Source organism: Schistocerca americana, chromosome 10 (assembly GCF_021461395.2).
Source record: "Schistocerca americana isolate TAMUIC-IGC-003095 chromosome 10, iqSchAmer2.1, whole genome shotgun sequence".
NCBI lineage: Eukaryota > Metazoa > Arthropoda > Insecta > Orthoptera > Acrididae > Schistocerca > Schistocerca americana.
The window spans coordinates 181,861,062-181,886,492 of record NC_060128.1 but is presented as its reverse complement, the minus strand read 5'-3'; the positions used below and the strand labels follow the sequence as shown (position 1 = coordinate 181,886,492).

Sequence of the window (25,431 nt, the reverse complement as noted above, 5' to 3'; positions counted from 1 at the left end):
GAAAGCATCCTACATTTCCATCCTCTGTGTTGTTTACCGATGAAGCAACGTTCGGGCGTGATGAAGTCTTTTAACACGCACAATTCGCATGTTTGGAGTGAGGACAACCCACGTGCCACAGTTACTAGCCCGCATCAAGTGCGGTTCTTCGATAATACATGGGTCGGTGTTGTTGGGGACTGTTTAATTGGGCCGTATCTGCTACCTAGGCCATTACATGGCAGGGAGTATTACAATTTTCTCGCCAGAGCATCGCCAGAATTGCTGGAAGACGTCCCACTCCCTACAAGACAACGCATGTCGTTCCAACATGACGGGGCGCCGGCACATTTCAGTCGTGGTGTGCGTCGATTCGTGGACCAACGGTTCCCAGAAATGTGCATCGGCAGAGGCAGTCCTGTACCTCGATCCCCAGATATGTCCACTCTGGACTTTTTTGTGTGTGGAGAGATGCGCAACCTTGTTAACGCAACTCCTGTTGCATCAGAAGAGGATCTGGTTGCCCGGAGCAGCAGGAACAATTCAGAATACTCCTGGGGTTTTTCCTCGTGTCAGGCAGAACATGGTCCTACGGTGTAACCTTTGTTTACGTGTCAATGGTGGCATTTTTGAAAATCTACTGTAATTGAAATTGGGTTGTGTTAATGTGTTGTCTCTTGGTCATAGAAAAAAGGAAAAGTGTTTGTTAGTTTAATTAATATGCCACCAGAGAAATCTTCCTCTACCGGTTTAAATACTCCTCATAGGAAAAAATGACATTAGAAAAATATATTTGTTTTGATGTCCCCTACAACGTCCCAGAGATTGTTGGTTTAAATACTTTTCACCCTGTATACTGCATAGTATTATTGGTGTATATTGCTGTTGTATGCATGTTGTATGTGAACCAGGGACCTAGAAACGACGGAGAGGCTCCGTCCCCGCCGCAGCCGCAGTGGTCCACAACCCCACGACAACTACCGTAGTCCACGTACACCCGTCTACCGCCCCAGACCGAATCCAGGGTTACTGTGCGGTTCATCCCCCAGTGGACACCCCCCCCCCCCCCGCCCCAGGCATCGTCTCACACCAAACGAGTGTAATAGCTATGTTTACATGCTAGAGTAATGGTGGTGTATGCGTACGTGGAGAACTTGTTTGTGCAGCAATTGCCGACATAGTGTAGCTGAGGCGGAAAAGGGGAACCACTCTGCATTCGTCGAGGCAGATGAAAAACTGCCTAAAACTATCCAAACACTGGCCGGCTCACTGGACCTCGACACAAGTTCGCCGTGCGGATTTGTGCCGGGGACCAGGCGCTCCTTCCCACTCCGGAAAGCCACACGTTAGACCGCTCGGCTAACTGGGTGGGCATGTATACAGTTTGTTTCTTAACAGTGAGGGGTATTATATGCCTGTATCAAACTGAAATTTATTTCCTAGTGATTATAGAACGCAGAACATAATCAAAAATAAAGGATGCTATTTTGATTGAAAAATTTTCACACAATTCTTGTTAATTAAGATTTTCATTTGATAAAAAGTATGAATAAAATTAAATAAAAATAAAAAGAAGGTATTACTAGCGAGAATCGAACCATCATGTTCGTGTTTACTGAACTAGTAAGCTACTGAGTCAGATACCGCCAATTTCATAATGTATGTCAAATGCTGTCTGTTCAGCAGCACTCGAACATACCCTAATTTCTGTAGGTGATATTTCTGAGATCTTTTGAACAATATGTCAGACGGCTTTAGGAAACTGATCTCTGAATACTGTCACGAGTGTGTGGCCTTCTGCTTTACAGTGCAGCTGCAGCCAGTGGATCCAGCCTCTGTGGAGAAATCGGTCCTACGAGGCGGTCCGCTGACGGGCGAGTACCAGTTTCTCCAGTTGCACTTCCACTGGGGTGAGAGCGACGATATGGGCAGCGAGCACGCTGTTGATGGCTCCTAGTAAGTGGCAGCGTTAACAGAACCTTCACATATGCTGATGAGCCAAAACATAAGACCACTGACCACCGCGACTTTGAATGTCTCCTGGTGACGTTGCAGGCACGTGACGCGGTAACAAGAGTATGTAAGCGGAGCAGACACAGATGGGGGATCACCCTAGCGAAGATATGGCTTGCAGATGCTTAAATCCATTGAGATGGTCCACTTTGACAAATGGCAGATTATTATTACACTACTGGACATTAAAATTGCTAGACCACGAAGATTGCATGCCACAGACGCGAAATTTAACCGACAGGAAGAAGAGGCTGTCATAAACAAACGAGTAGCTTTTCAGAGCATTCACACAAGGTTGGCGACGGTGGCGACACCTACAACGTGCAGACATGAGGAAAGTTTCCAACCGATTTCTCATACACAAACAGCAGTTGACCGGCGTTGCCTGGTGAAACGTTTTTGTGACACCTCGTGTAAGGAGGAGAAATGCGTACCATCACGTTTCCGACATTGATAAACGTCGGATTGAGGCCTATCGCGATTGCGGTTTATCGTATCGCGACATTGCTGCTCGCGTTGGTCGAGATCCAATGACTGTTAACAGAATATGGAATCGGTGGGTTCAGGAGGGTAATACAGAACGCCATGCTGGATCCCAACGGCCTCGTATCACTAGCAGTCGAGATGACAGGCATCTTATCCGCATGGCTGTTATGGATCGTGCAGCCACGTCTCGATCACTGAATCAACAGATGGGGACGTTTGCAAGACAACAACCATCTGCACGAACAGTTCGACGACGTTTACAGCAGCATGGACTATCAGCTCGGAGACCATGGCTGCGGTTACCCTTGACGCTGCATCACAGACAGCATTATGATGGTCGCATCTGTGTTTGGCGACATCGCAGTGAAGGCATATTGGAAGCGTGTATTCGTCATCGCCATACTAGCGTACCACCCGGCGTGATGGAATGGGGTGCTTTTGGTTACACGTCTCTGTCACCTCCTGTTCGCATTGACGGCACTTTGAACAGTGGACGTTACATTTCAGATGGGTTACGACCTGTGGCTCTACCCTTCATTCGATCGCTGCGAAACCCTACATTTCAGCAGGATAATGCACGACCACATGTTGCAGGTCCTGTACGGTCCTTTCTGGATACAGATAATGTTCGACTGCTGCCCTGGCCAGCACATTCTCCAGATCTCTCACCAACTGAAAACGCCTAGTCAATGGTGGCCGAGCAACTGGCTCGTCACAGTATGCCCGTCACCACTCTCCATGAACTGTGGTATTGTGTTGAAGCTGCATGGGCAGCTGTAGCTGTACACGCCATCCAAGCTCTGTTTGACTCAAAGCCCAGGCGTATCAAGGCCGTTCTTATGGTCTGAGGTGGTTGTTATGGGTACTGAATCCTCAGGATCTATGCACCCAAATTGCGTGAAAATGTAATCACATGTCAGTTCTAATGCAATATATTTGTCCAATGAATACCCATTTATCATCTGCATTTCTTCTTGGTGTAGCAATTTTAAAAGCCAGTAGTGTATATAGAGCCTATGAACGAGTAGCTTGAAAACGGTGAAGCTGATCGAATTTTCACGTGCTACTGCCGCGAGGATCTATGAAAAGAGGTAGGACAGTGAAACTGTCACTAGGCGCTAAATGGTTGGGTGTCTACTGTGTGAGGTAGGATAGGTCATCTGTGGCATCTCTGCCGAAAGAGCACAATGCTGGTGCACACACAAGTTTACAGAGTACACCGTTCATTGTGCATTGTCGAACATGGAGCTCTGCAGACGACCACCCCCACATGTTGACATGTTGACCCAACGACGGTGTCAGTTACGATTGCAGTGGGCATGGGATCATCGGGACTCGGCCGTCGATCAATGGAAACGTGTTGGCTCTTCGGGTGAATAACATTTTTGCTATACTGGGTCGACGGTCGTCTCCAGAAACGCCATCATCGAGATGAACAGTGGCTCGTAACGTGCAGCGCGCCACGGTAACAGGCTGGTGGGAGCAGTGTTGTGCTATGGGAGACATTCTCCTGCGCTTGTATGGGACATGTGGCAGTAATCGAAGACACGCTGACAGCTTCAAAGGACCAGCATCCGTTCATGCTTGATGTATTCCCCGATGGCGATGTCATCTTTTAGCATTATAATACCCTCTTAGCCAGAGCTGTGCAACAGTGGTTTGAGGAACATTATAGTGAACTCACGTTCATGTCTCGACGACCAAATTCACCTGATGAAAATCCTGTGGAACCCATCTGGGTCGCGTTCAGGCGCCATCACTGCCTACACAGATCTGGGGCCCATTATTTACGCGAATTACGTGACCTGTGTACAGACATTTAACGCCGCATACCTCCACAAACCTACCAGCAAACAACCGGTCTCTTATACGCAGAATCAGTGATGTTCTAAAGCTATCAAGCAGGTGGTCATTATGTCTTGGCTCATGAGTGTAATAGCAGTGGACGCCTGAATATCGAATGTTGTGGTCTTCATTCATAAGACTGGTTTGATGCAGCTCTGCATGCTACTCTATCCTGTGTGAGTCTCTTCGTCTCCAAATAACTACTGCAGCTTATATCCTTCCGTATCTGCTTATTCTATTCATCTCTTGTTCTCCCTCTTCGATTTTTACTCTCCACACTTCACCCCAATACTACATTGACGATTCCGTAAGGCGTCACTATGTGTTGCATCAACCGACTCCTTCTATTAGTCATGTTATGCAATAATTTTCTTCTTTCCCCAGCGTAGTTTAGTATCTCCTCCTCAGTTATTCGATCAATGTATCCAGTCCTAGGCTTTATTATGTAGCAAATTATTTCGAAAGCTGCTATTCTCTTTTTGTCTGAACTGTTTATCATCCACATTTTACTTCCACACAAAAAGATAACTTCACACATACACTTTCAGAAAAGACTTCCTATCGCTGAAATTTATACCTGATGTTAACAAATTCCTATTACTGTAATTTCCAGTCTACATTTTATATCCTCTCCACTTCAGCTACCGGCATCACCTGATTTATTTCGATTTTACCGACAGTGCTGCAAAATGGTTTGAGTCTTATCTAACTGACAGGAAACAAAGGGTGTCGCTGTGAGATATCTGTGCAGTAAGCAGTCAGTCTTCATCTGATTGGGAAGTAATTAAATGTGGTGTTCCTCAAGGTTCCATCTATGGTCTGTTGCTTTTTCTTGTGTACATTACCCAACTCTCGTCTGTTACATTGACAGATGATAAGTTTGTTTTTTAGCATGTGATACAAACATTGAAATACGTAGCAAATGGCTGCTAATCAAATTTTCTCTGGCATTAGTAAACGGTTTAAAGCTAATTAACTGTCATTAAACTTTGAAAAGACCAACTATATGCACTTCAGAATGTGTAAGAGATTTCCTTCCAGCATGTGCATAACATATGATGACATGCAGATCGAAGAGGTTGACGGTGTTATCTTCTGGGATTACAACTCGATAATAGATTCAGTTGGGAAGGGCATACCACAGAATTGCTGAAGTGCATAAACAAGTCCGTATTTGCAGTGAGAATGATGTCAGATGTAGGAGATATAAATATAAAAATAACTTGCGTACTTTGCTTATTTTCATTCTATTATGTCATATGGGATTATATTCTGGGGTAATTAATCATACTGAGCAAAAGTTTTGAGCGTGCAAAAACGTGTAATAAGATTCATTTGTGGTGTAAATTCAAGACCATCATGTAGAAAGCTCTTCAAGGAACTTCGCATCCTAACCATTGCTTCTTAGTATGTTTACTCTTTAACAAATTCGTTGCACGTGATATATGTCAATTTCCAACCAACAGCTCAATACATGCTATCAATACTAGGAATAAGAACAATCTACGGGAAGACCTGAAATCACTTACCTTGATCCAGAAAGTGGTCCAATATGCAGGAACACACATTTCCAATAAATTGTCAGCAACCATTAGAAACTTCGTTTCAGATAAAGTACAGTTTAAAAAGAGTTTGAAAGACTTTTTGATAGGCAGCTCCTTCTACTCTGTAAATGAATATCTTAACAGGGACAGTTAGTCCAGCTTAAGTAAAAACGTCTGTTAGATTTCAGTTTTGACAGCACTTGGTCACATAAGTCAAGATCAGATATTTTGAGCATAAATTTATTAAAAGTACATAACTATATTTCATTCTGACAGTGTATTAATTCTGTAAATATTAACTGTTCCAGTTTACTGCAAAATATTCACCTATTTTGACATCTCCTGACAGATGATCAGGGCAGTGAGCAGTATATACAAATATTTTATGTTTTTTTATTATTCTAGTTTTACTTTGTTTCAAGACATTATTGATTCTGTTCAGCTGTTATCCCAAGTCCTTTGCCACATCAGACACCATTACACTGTCACTGGCAAAAACCAAATGGCTGTAACTGTGTAATATTTTTTATGTGTTCAGTACAACTCCTGGTCACACGGACTATATCTAACAACATGCCAAGGATACGAAAGGATATGTGCAATTATCGAGTCAAGAATATTAAAAAGGCATATTCTGCATCCTAGAATTGCTTTTGGCAAAGGATGCACATACAGAAGGTCTTAACACATAAAAATAGTCCCATAGGTATCCAGTAGCACAGACCCAATTGTTTGGAAGATGTTCATTTACAAACGTCCAAACCCCCATACTCCAATGTTCAGGTGCCTGATCATGGTCGAAGATGTAATTAATCTGTGGAACCCAGCTCTATCTGTGGCACCAGTTACTGGTCAAGCACGTCTGCGTAATTGTTTGTTGAAACCTTTAGCTCACTGAAGAAAAATGGACCATACATGTTTCAGTGCTGACACCGCTTCAAACTTCAGTCAGTTACGCTGATGCTCAAACTCCTAGATAAAAATACAAATCGAGCTTATTGAAACTTAGTTTGACGAGTTTTGTTGCTCAGGTACCGACCTGATCATAAAGTTGAAGGATTGATACTATGCAAGAAGTGTCACAATACCCACTTAACATCCATTCATATTTCACTATTGATGCAATTATAACAGTTTTGCCCAGATATAAGTTTTATTTATGTCAGTAACATGTTTGATGTTACACAAATTAGGTAAATTCTTACTTTAAATCTGGTGTTTTTGCAAAATCTGAATAACAATCTCGCAGATATACAGTTTCTGACAGAAAAATGTGTACACTCTTTGTCAGGCTCTATCGATATTGTCGTTAGATTTGAGTTATGGGTGTGTTCTAGTATGGTCTTTGGTTCAACAGATGTTAGTATTTTCATCTCAGTATTGGGAAAACAAGATGCCTGGAGCACGATTGACATTCGAGCAACGAAATTGTATTGTGAATTCGTTTTTCAAGTTCGATAAAGCCACTGAAGTGTAACGCCAGTGGAGGCGGGAGTTTGGAACAGAACCGCCAACCCTTCTAACAATTAAATGCATCATCGACAAATTTGAATTGCATGAAACGATTTGTGATAATCACAAAGGAAGACCACTAAGACAGTATACAGCTACAAGTCCTGTTTCGTCGGCTCTCGTGTTGGAAACGTTTGTTAATTCTCCACAGAAGTCAGCTACACAATGTGCACATGAAGTGGGGGTTTGCAGAACAAGTGTGCAAAGAATTCTGAAAGCTGCAAAGTGGAAAGTTTACGTTCCACGATTACTTCACGTAATTAATGACGACGATTCTGATCGCCGAATGCAATTGTGCGAATGTTATCTGCAAATGTTAACTGATGACGAACAATTTGTGACAAAGGTAGTGTGGAGTTACGAGGCACAATTTTAACTTAATGGCACCGTGAATCGGAGTAACAGTGTGTACTGGGCACCGGAAAAACCGCATGTTTATGTAGATAAAGCGGTCAATCTACCAGGGGTTCACGTGTGTTGTGGACTATCGTCTAGAGGCTTAATAGGACCCTTTCTCTTTGATGCTACTGTCACGGAGAAGTTTGCCTGAAAATGTTATGCACATCGATTTTGCCAGGTGTACGTGCGTTTTATGGAGCTGATGAAGAGGTCTTCTACCAACAGGATGGGGCGCCACCACACTACCACCTAGCCGTACAAGCTCTCCTGGATGACAGTTTTCGAGGGAATTGGATTGGACGAAGAGGGCCCATTGAGTTCCCTCCACTGTCACCAGTTCTAACACTTAAGGAGTTTTACATGTGGGGAGCTGTGAAAGATAACGTCTATTGACGTAAGCCACGCACGCTGGAGGAACTTCGCCACGAGATTACAGCGACATGTGCGGCGACCTCCAATGTAACATTGACTGACATAGCTGCGGCGCCTGCTCGTCGTTCTGTTACATGTATAGCCGCCAACGGTGAACATTTTGAACATTTAAAGTAACCATGTGCTAAGCTGAAGGTTCACAACATGTGTGGTCAATTATTAAATGTAAAATAAATACATAAGTAATACTTTTCGTCCTTAAAGTGTGCATACATTTTTCTGGCGGTCTCTGTATTTTTTAAAATACAAAATATGAAATGTAATATTCAAAATGGTGGTCATATATTTAAGTGATGTCGAAAATTTGACTTTCTGTAATAACTTTAATGTTAGGAACTTTGAGTTGCAGTGGTTTGATTAATTGCTCTTTTGTATCAAGGAAGCTTACAGAAAGTGCCCTACGCTGTTTTTCTTGACTATTAAACCTCCATCCTCCCCTTGTTGTCGTCAGTTTCTTGAGGGCATGGCGTTGGAATCTTGACTTCTCCTGGTGTTAGGTGCCTTCTTCGTCACCATCTTTCTTATTTCATTGAATTTGGGTGGTGAATCCTCTTCAAGTTGACTTTCCCCGGAATAAGCTTATGTTTTACAACAGTGGAATCTCTTTCAGCTACAGAACCCAGATTGACGCAACCACATGCAGAATATTTCATCTCATTAGACTTGGAAGTGATTGGCAGATTGGGGTTTTATAGCTAAATGAGGCAGAAAAAGGGATACTGTGATCCAATTCCTCAGATGAGCAATAAAATTTTGTAACTGGTGTGGTACAACCCCCATCAGTTTGGCATACAGGTTTTGCAATAATTTACAAAATGTAAAGAATTCGTGAGTGAATTATTGACACTAATCAAAGTGTAAAAAAAATGAGAGGTAGTTTATGTGTTACAATCAGTTCATTAGCACATTCTTAGAAATATAAAAGTAAAATTGAAACTCTGAGAAATCATATTCTAGTAGACAAATAAACAAATATGAATTAAATGAGAATTGTTCAGTCAGTGCAGATACTGATCAGTTGTGTACTTCAGGTAAATTATGTTCAAAATTAAGGTTTGGCTGAGATCTTCTAAAATGTTTATACTTAATGCCTTCTTGTATATTACAACTTGTTTCATGAATGTAAAATTGCTTACTTTTACTCATAGGACTAATATAATTATGCCTGAAGGCTAATGTTAACCACATGAAAAGTAAATGTGATTTGAGTAAGAGCAGGAACAAATGTCCACATAATATACAGGGTGTTTCATTTAATGTGTTTGCCTCTGTAAGTTACGAAGTAATAGGCGATAGAACTATCTCCACAGACAGTGTAAGTTTCTTATGGTGACCTACCACAATAAATATTTCTGTCGCCTATTACCTCATAACTTACAGAGGCAAACACATTAAGTGAAATACCCTGTATATACATATATAAAATTTGAACTCCTTTGGGAGATTAAATTTTTAAGAAGATCTACATAAATCATGTACACACAAGCTTATGGAAGAACATTGGTGTAGCTTACAAGAATAAGCAGCTTTCCTGAAAGCGACAGTGATTAAAGCAATAAATTAGTATACATAAAAAACTACTACGTTTGTTGAAAACAAGATATGCATTTTCCTCAATTTTGTGTACCTTATTCTTGCTAAAATATGGAAGTAAGGTTTAAATTTAAAATTTCCATCCACTATATTCTAATTACATGACACTTTTATGCACAATGTGTGTTTTTAGCACACACCAATAAATTCAGAAGACAAAATTTCAGTACACTGCATATTGTGTTTGCAAGCATTTCAACTGATTAGCACTCCCCTGAGTTACTATGTCTGCGAAAAGCTTTGCTTTAGAGCTTTTTCCACAAATTTGCAAGGTATGCCATCATCATACTCGTCTGTTCTATCACACTGCACGTCATTAACTTCAGTTTCTTTATTATTACTGTTAATATTAGATACACTTTCTGCTGGTTTAATATTCACTTCAAATTTTGCGATCATTCTGCTCTTGGCTACTATTTTGAAACAGAATCTCTACATCACTAAAGTTCTGGTTACTATTACTCATATTTTCTTTAAAATAGTTCTAAAACATATTTTTATACTTTTTCTACCACCATGGATACAGTTACCTGATTATCGCAGTCAGTCTTTCACAAAAGGACTTAATAAGAAATGTTCCTAAATTAGTCCAAATACAGTAAAGACACCTTTCACCTTCTCCCATACCAACATCTAAATTTACACATTGTGAACTTTGCTCAGTATTTAAATGATCTCCACCTCCATTGCTATAAGAAACATGATCTCAATTAGGCATTTTTAATGTGACAAACGTCAAATAACACACATTTCCTTAGAATCCTCTACAGAATCTAACAGCTTTACAATGTCTAAGACATCATGATCTTCATCTACTAACATCATTTCTTCACTGAACGAACACAATAACCCACTTCTTCTTCATCTTCAACTGTCACATCTTCAGCATCTTTATTTACCAAATTACCTTTCAGAAAAGCGTTAGTTAACTTATTGTCTACTTTGTCCTCAGCTCTCTGCTCAAATATAAGTAATTCTCGACTGTCCTCACCTTCTAGTCCACCCCCAAATTCTTGACTGAACAACTCATGCAACTCCCCATCTTTCAAACAATAGTCATCACATTTTGTTTCTTTACTGCTTTTATCGCTTAATTGTTCTTTCCAAAACTTACTCCAATAGTTTTCATCAGTGGCAACTGCATACATTTAAAAGATATCCACTACACTGGCATCATCATAATTCTGATTTTAACATTGCTCATTGTCAGTGGTCCCTGCATTATCACATCAAACTCTCACATTATAGACCACCAACACAGCGTCTTGAGTTTTAATAGGCAATTCTTTGCACCATTAGGTATGAAAGGTTGTTGTGGCTGACTGTACTCTTGCCATGATATACCTCTATTTTCAAACACTTGGTTACTATTCTATCTAAAATCTAGTCCTGAATACCTCACATATGTTCTCTCTCTGACTGGGAGTTCCTGTAATTATTGCAACCCCTTCTACCTTCGTTATTATTAATGTTGTGATGACTGTTATTTCCCAAGTTAGGTCTCCCATAGTCAAAGTTTTGTGTATCTGTTCTCTCAGATAGCTTATTCAGTTTCTCTGCATGCCTTAGGAATTGGACAACAGAATCATCATGGGTGTAAACCAAACCATAATGAGTCCTTTCAAGTAACCTCCCCTGGCTACCAGTCTGATTATAAAGTGATAGGATCAGTATCTTGTAAAAAGTGTTACAAGGTACAATGAAGAGTCGAATTCCGAAGAGCAGATAGGCGTGACTGCAATGGACTTTACTAGACTGGGTCACATCTGTCTGCCTGGCCTCACTGTTGTGAGCAGTTTTCTCCACGTCACATGCTGCATGCATCCCTGATGGCGATTGTCAGTCACGATTTGTAATACCTATGAGCCTCTATCGATTTTGCACATTGACAGGGATATTAAAAATACCAATTATATAAACTATGCATTCCTGAACATTCAATTTTGTATTTTTTGTTTACATTATGTATTACAATTTTTACTGCTCGATTTCTCCAACACTCCTTTGGACTATAGTACATATTTCCAAAAACTGTTTACTTGCTTGCAATTGTCTTTAATTGTGCTATCAACATATTCTCCAATGATGCCCTCACATGATGGGTACAAAAAAAAATACTAGTAGACTGTAGCAGTAAAGTTAATGTTCTTACCAGTTTATCTTAAAAATCATGACGAACCAATATCTTTCTTCTAATTTCAGCTATGCTATGGAGATGCATATGGTATTTTCAAGAAAAGCAGCACGTGGCAAGGAGAATTCCTATAGGGAACATGGTGATGCAGCAGTATTGGCGGTCTTCCTGGAGGTATAACTGTATCCTATTAGGTGTGGTATTCTGGTGTTCTTTCTACAGATCCATAATGAGGTGATACTCAACAACATAGAACATCATAAATGTACAAATCTATTTTTATTCAAAGATCATCACAAAGCCTGCACACACAAAAACACACACACACACACACACACACACACACACACACACACACACACACACACACACATATATATATATATATATATATATATGTGTGTGTGTGTGTGTGTGTGTGCAGACTTTGTGATGGTCTTTGAATAAAAATAGATTTATATATATATATATATATATATACACTCCTGGAAATTGAAATAAGAACACCGTGAATTCATTGTCCCAGGAAGGGGAAACTTTATTGACACATTCCTGGGGTCAGATACATCACATGATCACACTGACAGAACCACAGGCACATAGACACAGGCAACAGAGCATGCACAATGTCGGCACTAGTACAGTGTATATCCACTTTTCGCAGCAATGCAGGCTGCTATTCTCCCATGGAGACGATCGTAGAGATGCTGGATGTAGTCCTGTGGAACGGCTTGCCATGCCATTTCCACCTGGCGCCTCAGTTGGACCAGCGTTCGTGCTGGACGTGCAGACCGCGTGAGACGACGCTTCATCCAGTCCCAAATATGCTCAATGGGGGACAGATCCGGAGATCTTGCTGGCCAGGGTAGTTGACTTACACCTTCTAGAGCACGTAGAGTGGCACGGGATACATGCAGACGTGCATTGTCCTGTTGGAACAGCAAGTTCCCTTGCCGGTCTAGGAATGGTAGAACGATGGGTTCGATGACGGTATGGATGTACCGTGCACTATTCAGTGTCCCCTCGACGATCACCAGTGGTGTACGGCCAGTGTAGGAGATCGCTCCCCACACCATGATGCCGGGTGTTGGCCCTGTGTGCCTCGGTCGTATGCAGTCCTGATTGTGGCGCTCACCTGCACGGCGCCAAACACGCATACGACCATCATTGGCACCAAGGCAGAAGCGACTCTCATCGCTGAAGACGACACGTCTCCATTCGTCCCTCCATTCACGCCTGTCGCGACACCACTGGAGGCGGGCTGCACGATGTTGGGGCGTGAGCGGAAGACGGCCTAACGGTGTGCGGGACCGTAGCCCAGCTTCATGGAGACGGTTGCGAATGGTCCTCGCCGATACCCCAGGAGCAACAGTGTCCCTAATTTGCTGGGAAGTGGCGGTGCGGTCCCCTACGGCACTGCGTAGGATCCTACGGTCTTGGCGTGCATCCGTGCGTCGCTGCGGTCCGGTCCCAGGTCGACGGGCACGTGCACCTTCCGCCGACCACTGGCGACAACATCGATGTACTGTGGAGACCTCACGCCCCATGTGTTGAGCAATTCGGCGGTACGTCCACCCGGCCTCCCGCATGCCCACTATACGCCCTCGCTCAAAGTCCGTCAACTGCACATATGGTTCACGTCCACGCTGTCGCGGCATGCTACCAGTGTTAAAGTCTGCGATGGAGCTCCGTATGCCATGGCAAACTGGCTGACACTGACGGCGGCGGTGCACAAATGCTGCGCAGCTAGCGCCATTCGACGGCCAACACCGCGGTTCCTGGTGTGTCCGCTGTGCCGTGCGTGTGATCATTGCTTGTACAGCCCTCTCGCAGTGTCCGGAGCAAGTATGGTGGGTCTGACACACCGGTGTCAATGTGTTCTTTTTTCCATTTCCAGAAGTGTATATATATCTGTGTGTGTGTGTGTTAAGCCTACAACTAAATCTGTCATAGTGATAGTATGATTAGATTTGAGAACATATAAATGTTTCCATTATGTAAAAAAATAATACATTCATAATTAGCCTCAAAAATTGTATATTATTATCCAGGTTGGTCATAGAGGTCGGTGGGGGGTGGGGGCTGATATGGAGGTCCAAGAGTGAGAGGAGCAAGGGAAGCAGAAACAGATAAACCAGGGCAGGTACATTCGAAGATCAGAAGCTGGGAGGGCAGTAAGGGGGTAAATATTATTATCAACATCAGTTAGATGTGGAACAGAAGTGTATCTATCAGGTGATGTAACATTTGTATATCCATTTTGTAATAAGTTGTGGGAGTTGCTTTTCTCTAAGCTCCACTTGATATTTGAGTAACTTACTGCTCTTCTGTTCAGGTACCTGTAAATATTCATTTATAGTGAGATGTTCATTAATGGTCCCTTAGGAATAAAATATGGAGTAGGTATGAAAATCCATGGAGAAGAAATAAAAACTTTGAGGTTTGCCGATGACATTGTAATTTTATCAGAGACAGCAAAGAACTTGGAAGAGCAGTTGAACGAAATGGACAGTGTCTTGAAAGGAGGATGTAAGATGAACATCAACAACAGCAAAACGAGGATAATGGAATGTAGTCGAATTAAGTCGGGTGATGCTGAGGGAATTAGATTAGGAAATGAGACACTTAAAGTAGTAAAGGAGTTCTGATATTTGGGTAGCAAACTAACTGATGATGGTCGAAGTAGAGAGGATATAAAATGTAGACTGACAATGGCAAGGAAAGCGTTCCTGAAGAAGAGAAATTTGTTAACATCGAGTATAGATGTAAGTGTCAGGAAGTCGTTTCTGAAAGTATTTGTATGGAGTGTAGCCATGTATGGAAGTGAAATGCGGATGATAAATAGTCTAGACAAGAAGAGAATAGAAGCTTTCGAAATGTGGTGCTACAGAAGAATGCTGAAGATTAGATGGGTAGATCACATAATTAATGAGGAGGTATTGAATAGAATTGGGGAGAAGAGGAGTTTGTGGCACAACTTGACTAGAAGAAGGGACCGGTTGGTAGGATATGTTCTGAGGCATCAAGGGATCACCAATTTAGTATTGGAGGGCAGCGTGGAGGGCAAAAATCGTAGAGGGAGACCAAGAGATGAATTCATTAAGCAGATTCAGAAGGATGTAGTTTGCAGTAGGTACTGGGATATGAAGAAGCTTGCACAGGATAGAGTAGCATGGAGAGCTGTATCAAACCAGTCTCACAACTGAAGACCACAACAACAACAACAGGAATTAAGTATAAAAGTTCATGATTACTTCCTATCTCTTGTGTCATATGCTCATTTTAAATAATGTTATTCCCAAAGGTAACTTTAGCTGTACCTACAGAATGTTCTTCAAACTTTGTGTCCCATTTGCTCAGTATGAAAACTGCCAGACTCATTGTAAGACATTTTGTAAACAACTGCAGTTAAAAACCTTTCTACGAAATAAACTCAATGTGAAATCATGTTATATAAATATTTAAAAAAAATTAACTCTGAAAATCCTAGGTTCACATGAAAACATGAATTTAGCTAGGATTGTAGAACACACACATTCGACTTCACCGATATTCGAAATCAGTCAGCTCAATTTTTTTTTTTTTTTTTGCTAATGGAAGTGTATTATTTATCACAAAGGAAGATAGTTACCGAAATTTTATTTTTCAAATATATGCAAAAATTTAACCATGGAAGGGTTAAATACACTCGATTTACTATTTTAAGTTTCAGATCCACGAGGAAATTATGAATGTACGAGTGATCTTATCACTTACTGCCATAAAATGTACGAGTGATCTTATCACTTACTGCCATAAAGTACCACCAAGATTAGGATGTAAAGAATAGATTTAACTGCCACAAGAGGGTAACATAAGACAACTGAACAGATCAGTTTTGTGGACTTCACCCAATATTGAGACCCTCGATGTAGACTCTCATAACAGCATGTTTCATACAAATCCTTGGTGGGTTTGTGAGCTTGCAACATGGTTTACTTCCCCTCAGCTATGAAACTACTACCTTTTTCGCAAATGATGCTTTTGAGAATAAAAACATGTTCTACATAACTTCACAAATCACTCAGCATTATACACACATCTCTTTCTACCAAGAAAAACATGCAGCCGAAAGCTAACTGCTGCAAAGTAGTATCGAACAATGTGTTTGGGACGGTAAGTGGTAACGGAAATGTTATTTACAACACTGACCTACTTTCAGATACTGCGTTCTTGCAGTGCAGCTGCACATTCTCAATGTGCTAAGCTTGCCTGCGTTCATATGAGACGCAGTTGTTTTTAAGCTGCACTCCTATGTGCCCATGTAATTGAACCTTGCGTGAATACAATAGTAACCCTGAAAAATGTTGGAACGCCGATAAAGAGAGAAGAAACTAACCCGGTAAAATCAAATATATTACTGAGGGCACTGCTCCTGCAATTAAGTTGGTGTACAGACGTTACAACACTTATGCAAAGCTATTATCACTCATCAGCATTGAGGGAGCTTGCAAGACTAAAACTAAATACGATTGAGAAGATAATCCCTCCATATCAAATTAGTTACTAGCAGCTTAAACCACTTTGCTGCCCTGTGACACAGAAATAAACACAGACCACTAGGATAGTTTTAAAATCAGCATACAATAAGTCACACGATTAGATGGCAATCAGCGACAATCTACAGCAACTCTGAGCTACTACACAATCACAAATTAGCAACATCCAACTTACTGGTATTGGGTTGACTGAAAGCATACACACATTAACAACAGTTTTGGATCATCCCTTATTTCGGAATTCAAGGCATAAAAACAAAAACTGACTCTCAGGCATGTGTATATATTCATTCACAGTGTTACAGATCACCGAATTAAAAAACCAAAATCATTTATATAACGACAAAATCGTAGGATTCCCATGGGGGGTTGTGTCCTCGGAGTCTTTCGCGATGGCATACTTGAATAAAACGTTCTCGGTTTTCCAGCCACGTCAATTGGAATAAAATGCTCGAGCTTTCGATGGCCGTCTCCGCCATCGTCGTCTGGAGTTCACTGACTGCCGGCGCTGCTACGGTTTCTCGCTTATATAGGCATGATGACATCATCAGCAGCCAATCAGATAGACCCACTGTGGCGCGTGCGCGTAAGTCGATCCGGAAAGCTAGCGGAGCTGTTGCCTGAGGGAGCATCGGTGACGTCAGGTGGCAGTTTGAAACTGCCGCTCCCGCGTCGTGCATCTGTCTTTGCTTTCTTTCGATGTCCAACGTCCGTCCCCATGCCCTGCTGAGTCTATACCCCTGGCGTCTGTTGAAATTGTTGTAGTTTAAACGAATCTCAGCCGCTTCCTTTATAGCGGAGTCCCAATATGTAGATGCATGAGCCAACAGTTTTGTATTTTCGAACTGTATTTTATGTCCGTTTATGCATGAGCCAACAGTTTTGTATTTTCGAACTGTATTTTATGTCCGTTTATGCATCTACATATTGGGACTCCGTTATAAAGGAAGCGGCTGAGATTCGTTTAAACAACAACAATTTCAACAGACACCAGGGGTACACACTCAGCAGGGCATAGGGACAGGCGTTGGACATCGAAAGAAAGCAGAGACAGATGCACGACGCGGGAGTGGCAGTTTCAAACGTGGCGCCTGCCGCTGGCGCCACCTGATGTCGCCAGTACTGCCACGGGCAATAGTTCCGCTAGCTGCCCTGGTCGACTTAAGCGCGCGCGCCACAGTGGGTCTCTCTGATTGGCTGCGGATGATGTCATCATGCCTATATAAACGAGAAACCGTAGCAGCCCCGGCAGTCAGTGAACTACTGACGACGATGGTGGAGATGGTCATCGAAAGCTCGAGGATTTTATTCAAATTGACGTGGCCTGAAAACCGAGAACGTTTTACCCGTGGGGTGTTTTTCACAACGTTCCTGAGCAACTTCAGTATGTGGTGGAGCGTTCCCTCGCGGGCTTGAGTGCATTGTGGAATACCATCGATGAGATCATAGAGCCATCTGTGGTCCAAATTGTCCCACTCTTCAGCGGCGATTAGCATTAGTCATATGGAGTACGTGGTTTTTGTCGACATCCAAAAAGAGTTCGTTTCAGTGACGTTCATCTCCTGGGAACAAGCTGGCCTCTCCATCCTGGTCATGCAAACATAGTGAAGGAATGTGTTCGTGAACACAGCACGATGAGAAGACCAGAACGGTCACACTAGTGCTTGCAGAATTTCATCCCTGAGTGAGGTGGGCCTCAACAACCATAACAGGCGTATGGGGGCCCAATTTAATGCTATTCAACAATACCACACCACCTTGTTGTACGTCTGGCACACAGTACTGGAGGCCTTTGGAATGACCAGGCTGTCCAACACGTTGCCTGCGATTATCATGGTAGAAACACATCCTACTTTCGTCCGGAAACAACACCTGACACCAATCCTGGGACATCCATTCTGAGTGAATTCTAGCACACCTCTAACGCACTCCATGGTGCTGTGGTGTACGACATGGTGCTTGCTATGACTGTGTTACGGAGATTCGCACCTTTCAGTCGTCTCCTAATAATTTGATGCGATACATGACATTCTGCAGCTTCTGCGAGAGCCAAATTCCATTCTGGATCGTTCATCCCATGGTTTCTTTGACTCAAAAGTCGTAGATAGTGATTGTCCTGTGCACTTCTCGAATGTGGACAACATGCATGGTGTAAGCCCTCAACACTACCTGTCAATTGGAATTATCCCACGCCCGCTTCACATCACTTTGACTCTGGTGCACATGTCGAGCAACTTCCCTGGTTGAGAAGCCGTCTGCATGCATCATGATGATGCAGACCCAATCACTGGTCGCAGTTGTCGTTCATGGCATGATAATATTCATCCTATTGCTTCACAGACGTCTCTAATGCGTCCCTACTGGTGCTTTACCTTCAACTGAAATGCTGGAATCCATTGTAGTGCGGCATTCTACCCCACTCTTGATAACTGTGTATGTTTCCGAAAAACGTCAATATTGACCTGCCTAAAGCAGTAGCAAGACACCTGTACGACATCCCAGGGTGATGCAACACTTTAGCTGATGTGTATTGACGCGCCATAAGCGTTGTTCAGTTAACCTATCTCCGTTTAAGTTTATGTTGTTGTTGTTGTGGTCTTCACTCCTGAGACTGGTTTGATGCAGCTCTCCATGCTACTCTATCCTGTGCAAGCATCTTCATCTCCCAGTACCTACTGCAGCCCACATCCTTCTGAATCTGCTTAGTGTATTCATCTCTTGGTCTCCCTCTACGATTTTTACCCTCCACGCTGCCCTCCAATACTAAAATGCTGATCCCTTGATGCCTCAGAACATGTCCTACCAACCGATCCCGTCTTCTGGTCAAGTTGTGCCACAAACTCCTCTTCTCCCCAATCCTGTTCAATACCTCCTCATTAGTTTTGTGATCTACCCATCTAATCTTCAGCATTCTTCTGTAGCACCACATTTCGAAAGCTTCTATTCTCTTCTTGTCCAAACTATTTATCGTCCACGTCTCACTTCCATACATGGCTACACTCCATACAAATACTTTCAGAAAAGACTCCCTGACACTTAAATCTATACTCGATGTTAACAAATTTCTCTTCTTCAGAAACGCTTTCCTTGCCATTGCCAGTCTACATTTTATATCCTCTCTACTTCGACCATCATCTGTTATTTATAATAGCAAAACTCATTTACTACTTTAACTGTCACATTTCCTAATCTAATACCCTCAGCATCACCCAATTTAATTCGACTACATTCCGTTATCCTCGTTTTGCTTTTGTTGATGTTCATCTTATATTCTCCTTTCAAGACACTGTCCATTCCGTTCAACTGCTCTTCCAAGTCCTTTGCTGTGTCTGACAGAATTACAGTGTCATCGCAGAACCTCAAAGTTTTTATTTCTTCTCCATGAATTTTAATACCTACTCCAAATTTTTCTTTAGTTTCCTTTACTGCCTGCTCAATATACAGATTGAATAACGTCAGGGAGTTTAAGTTTATAGACATAGTAACTATCTAAAATATAGTTTGAAGCATTTCTTTACAATCAGACATATTTAACGTCAAACGAACAAAGACAGAGCTTATGATGTGACTAAAGTGGACTGCCATCTGACATACCCTGATCACCAGAGACATTATGACCATTACCCATTGCGATGGTCGGATGCCACCTGGAGGCGTTGTGGGCAAGTGACACGGTAACAGATGTATGTAAGCGGAGCAGACACGGATAGGGGGATCACCCTAACAAAGATATGGGCTGCAAATGGGGAAATACATTGAGATAAGTGACTTTGGATAAGGGCAGATTATTATTAGGCAGACATTGAACGAGTATCTCGAAAACGGTGAAGCTGGTCGAATGTTGACGTGCTACTGTTGAAAGTAACATGGATAAATCTATGTTTAAAAGTGAAAGTATCTAACCAGAATTGTTTACTTTTTAATTAGTGAAAGTATCAAAGATAAAATCGTTCCAAATTAATTATTCAACCAACCTGCATCTGACTGTGTCTGCGAACTTGTTTCTTGCACTCCTCCATTTTTGCCAGTAATGAAACATGTATTTGACTCAGCAATCAAGTTTAAGAGAATAATGCCGTTTGTGGAATGGCATTAAGATGGTACTGAAAAATTAACTTTTGGCCCTGATGTTTACTTAATGAAATTATATTTTTCCTTGTTTAATGCCAGTTGTGCAAATGGCATAAAATTAATTATTTGAAATAACTTTGCTCTCATAACTTTAGTTATACCAAAATCGATTTCAAACCATGAACTGCACATATATATTGCATAGAGGCCTCATTTCCTTTCATTGGTGGGTAACGTTACTTCACTACTCATTTTCATATTCAATACAAGCTAAGGATGTGGATTATGATTCAGGCTGTTACAGTTAATCACAATGTTGATCTCAATTTATATATTGTTAAATTTTTAAGTCATACACAAAAACTACCATTACCAACATTGTTGTAGCATGAATCACTTATACAAAAAATTTTTACAAAACGCTTACTGTGTCAAACCTTGCACATACAAATCCTATCTCTGAACATTATCTACCAAAAAACCATTTTGAAATCATTGTATATCTCCTCTCATTTACTTGCTAAAGTTTGCTCAGTGTAATTGTGCAGCGCGAGTCCTACCTTAAAGCTGTCACCACACATCTGCTTCCTCTGGGCACCTAGCTGCTCACGAGTTTTTTACTGCACGTGCCCGGGTCTCTTAACCATCAAAGAGCCTCCTTCTCAAAGACATTATACTCATTCTACTTTGTGGTTGGCAACTACCGACTTTATTTTCTGGATCTACCCTGATCATAGTTTAGCACATACCTTTCACTGTCGTGAGCATCAACAAAAAGAGATAGGACAGTGAAACTATCATTAGGGGCTAAATGGTTGCACGTCCGCGACTCTTCATAGAACGTGAGGTTCGGAGGTCTGTCTGGTCTCTAACGTAGGATAGATGCTGATCTGTGGCATCTCTGCCGAGAGAGCACAGTCCTGATGCACGAACAAAAGTTTTGGAGTACGCCATTCATGGCACATCGTTGAACATGGAGCTCTGCAGCAGAGCACCGCTACGCGTTCACGCGCTGGTCCAACGAAATCGTGAGTTACTAGTGCAGTGGGCATGGGACCATATGCATTCGACCGCTGATCAATGGAAACATGTCAGTTCTTCGGGTGAATCATACTTTTGCTACAGAAGGTCGCTGGTCGTATCCACAAACGCTGTCATCGAGGTGAACGACGGCTGGAAACGTGCTGCGCGTCTCGGACGGAGGTTGGTGGGAGCAGCATTACGCTACGGCAGACATTCTCCTGCGCTTGCATGGGACCTGTGGTAGTAATCGAAGACACACTGACAGCTGCGAACCACGTGCATCCCTTCGTGCTCGATGTGTTTCCCGACGGTGATATCATCTTTCTGCAGCACAATTGTCCGCGTTTCGGAGCCAGAACCGTGCTGCAGTGGTTTCAGATGCATTATAGTGAACTCACACTGATGTTTGGGAGAACAAATTCGCCTGATGGAAATCCTATGGAACACATCTGGGTTGCTATCGGGTGCCATCACTACGTACGTAAATCAGCACCCCGTTATTTATGCGAATTACATGAACTGTGTGTAGACTTCTGCCGGCCGGAGTGGCCGAGCGGTTCTAGGCGCTGCAGTCTGGAGCCGAGCGACTGTTACGGTCGCAGGTTCGAATCCTGCCTCGGACATGGATGTGTGTGATGTCCTTAGGTCAGTTAGGTTTAATTACTTCTAAGTTCCAGGGGAATGATGATCTCAGAAGTTAAGTCGCATAGTGCTCGGAGCCATTTGAACCATTATTTTGGGATCTGACAAGCCTTTTGCCGATGATTTTACTATCAAAACTATAATGTTCTACGTCGCTTCCTCCAGTGGCAAAATCTTCTGAAATAATACTAGAAGGTGCTTTTCATCTGTGCAAAGACTTTTACAAAAGCAAAAGCCTGACTTTAAACCTGAAACTCTATCATTATAACACCGTAATTAGACTGTCAGTTTTGTGTGCATCAGAATGTTTCACCATGACGAAGAAAGGTCCACTACGAAAACTTGAAATAAAAGACCGGAAAATTTTGAGGAAAATCCTTGGCCCTATCAAAGAAAATGGAGAATTCCGCCGAAGACACAACTGTCATTTATACGAACATACAGAAGACATTGTTACCAGCATGAGGAAGCGGAGAATGATGCTTTTTGGTCATCTGAAAAGAGTAAACCCGCAAAGACTTGCTCATCGCATACACTCATCAATTTCAAAAACAAAATCGTATTCAAAATGGGCAAGCTAAGTTAAAAAGGATTTACAGGAAGCTGAAATTTCATTTGATGACGTTCAGGATCGAGAAGTTTTCAGAGAAAAAGTCAAAATTACTAAAAACCTTATTTCGCTTACTACATCAGTCCCACATCCTGCCTCCAAATGGTCAAAACAGAGAAAAGAAGCACAGTCAGCCAAAATGGAGATAAAAATCTTCGTGATCCATAGCAGGCCGAAACGATAGCAAAAAAAAACTCAGTCTATTTATACTCCTATAAAATGTGTTTCTATAATGTACTGTTTTTCTTTCCTTGGCCTCGTTCATCTGCGTGTCGCAAAGGGGTGTCTGTCTGAGAAATTGCGTCCAATTTTTAGACTGTGTATTTCGTACTCTTCTGCTGGCTTCGCCTAAACTTTCCATCGACATGTGCGAACTGTGCTATGACAACTCACCATACCTGAAGGGGTTCTGCCTCCCCACCTGACGACAATGTTCGCCCCCTGCCTCTGTATGGTACCACGAATTCTGATTTCAGTACTAAATTAAATCTGAAATATCTCGTCGTCTATAACTCTGATCACCACGTGGTTTTCACCAAAGGGTCTTTAATAAGTGACCACACCCCTACACCTTCTACTCCAATCTCTTTCTCCTGTTACTCGACTCTCACGGTTGCAGACAACTACGTCCACAATGAGCGAGGACAGTGGTTGCACATAACGAGTATGTTCCATAAGTAATGCGACCAACTTTTTTTCTGACGCAACGGTACACCACAGCGTGTTGTAACCGGCTGGGCTAAGTGTAGGGGGGTGTTAGCTTCAAAACGCCCTTTGTCTCATTCGGCTGCGAGCTGCCGGAGAGTCAGGACGTGCGTTTCAGTCAACGCCGTTTTGAGGTTATGTAACGCGGCACAGTGGATCATTCTGTAGAGCAACGTTACGTTATCAGATTTTGCGTTAAACTTGGGAAGTCCGCCACCGAAAGGTTTCCATTACTTCAGCATGCCTTTGGGACTGACTGCTTGGCCGAATCACAAGTTTTCGGATGGCGCAAGTGGTTCATGGAGGGCCGAGAGGAGGTCACCGACGAACCTCGCAGTGGACTGCCATCAACAGCACGAGTCGTCGAAAATGCGACGCGTGTGCGGGATTGTTTGGACTCTGACAGACGGCTGAGCCTTCAATTGCTAGCACATAACATGTCAAAAATAACCGTTTTCCGCATTGTGACTGAAGATTTGAAGATGAGGAAGGTGTGTGCCAAACTCGTCCCAAAAGTGTTGACCGACGAACACAAGCACATGCGAGTGCTTCGGTGCCGAGAAATGTTGGAAATGTGTGAAAATGATCCTCATTTTTTAAACTCAGTTATCACTGGTGATGAGTCGTGGATTTTTGAGTTCGACCCTGAGGCAAAAAGGCAGAGTTCAGAGTGGCACACCCCATCGTCGCCCCGTCCCAAAAAGGCACGCATGAGCAAGTCCACGATCAAAACTGTGCTCATTGGCTTCTTTGACGTCAGAGGCACGAATTCGTACCTACTGGGACTACAGTGAACTCGGCTTTCTACTTGGAAGTGCTCAAAAGATTGAAAAGGAGGGCCTCACGCTGCCAAAGCGACATCAAGGACACGTGGAAAGTTCACCACGACAACGCGCCGAGTCACAGCGCCTTCATTGTCAACGACTTCCTCGCCAGGACCGAGACCCCATTGGTTCCCCAGCCTTCCTACAACCCTGACCTGGCTCCCGCTGACTTTTTTTTTGTTTCCTCGTTTAAAAGGAGTCATGAAAAGAAAACACTGGGACACGATTGAAAGCATCCAGGCGCGTGTTACATCAGCTTTAAAGGACATTCCGGAAAAGGCATTCCAGGATGCCTTTCAGGCATGGAAATACCTTCCAGGAATGGAAACACTGTCTCCAGACATGTATCGACGCAAGTGGGTGCTATTTTGAAAATGTTTGATTATTTGTACGAACATATTCAGTTAATGATTTTTTATGGATTTGGTCGCACTACTTATGGAACGCACCTTGTATCACTGCCACATCTGCCATACCATCAGGGGCTTAACCGTACACCTGGGCACTGCTGGTTCTAACAACCCTACCACAACAAAGGTCAAAATTTTAATAACGATTGTGGTGTTGCTCACGCTGCTAAATACTGCATTATCGGGCAACAACGAAGTTATATTATGGGCCAGGACAGTTAATAGTCATTTCATGTAATAATGAAAAAACTAGGCACTCATCTTTTTGTGTTTCCCACGCTGGTCTCGTTGTAAAATCGTCGAAAATCTAGATGGTGATGATTCCAAGTTCGGATGCAAAGAGGCCTAGGTTTTATTCTGCTATATTCAAAAGTTTTGTAGATGCGCTTCTCAAACCATTCTTGGAGATTACACTTTTGCTGGACAATGGTGATGTAAAAAAATAATCAGCACTCCGAAATTAAGTTACACTTCCTTTTAACTGCTTTTATTGCAATATCACAAGACACACTAAACATCACTTCACAATACAAAACATACTTGAAAACATCTTCCTCACATTTTATAAGCCAACTACAATATGCATCTTTCCAACATGACGTCCAAGACTCGACTTTTTCAAGGTCCGCCTCTCTAACAACTCAAGCAACTAACTAACTAATAATCGCTTA

The 25,431-nt window shown here is 42.4% G+C and overlaps 1 protein-coding gene across 1 annotated transcript in view; it reads left to right on the top strand.

The window, feature by feature from the left end:
* The window catches only part of LOC124552370 (carbonic anhydrase 1-like), a 120,460-nt gene that overhangs the window by 62,169 nt on the left and 32,860 nt on the right, over positions 1-25,431 (top strand). The window contains exons 3-4 of the mRNA XM_047126635.1: positions 1,788-1,935; positions 12,006-12,111. Coding sequence (XP_046982591.1) covers positions 1,788-1,935; positions 12,006-12,111 — 254 coding nt within the window. The remainder of the gene's footprint in view (positions 1-1,787; positions 1,936-12,005; positions 12,112-25,431) is intronic.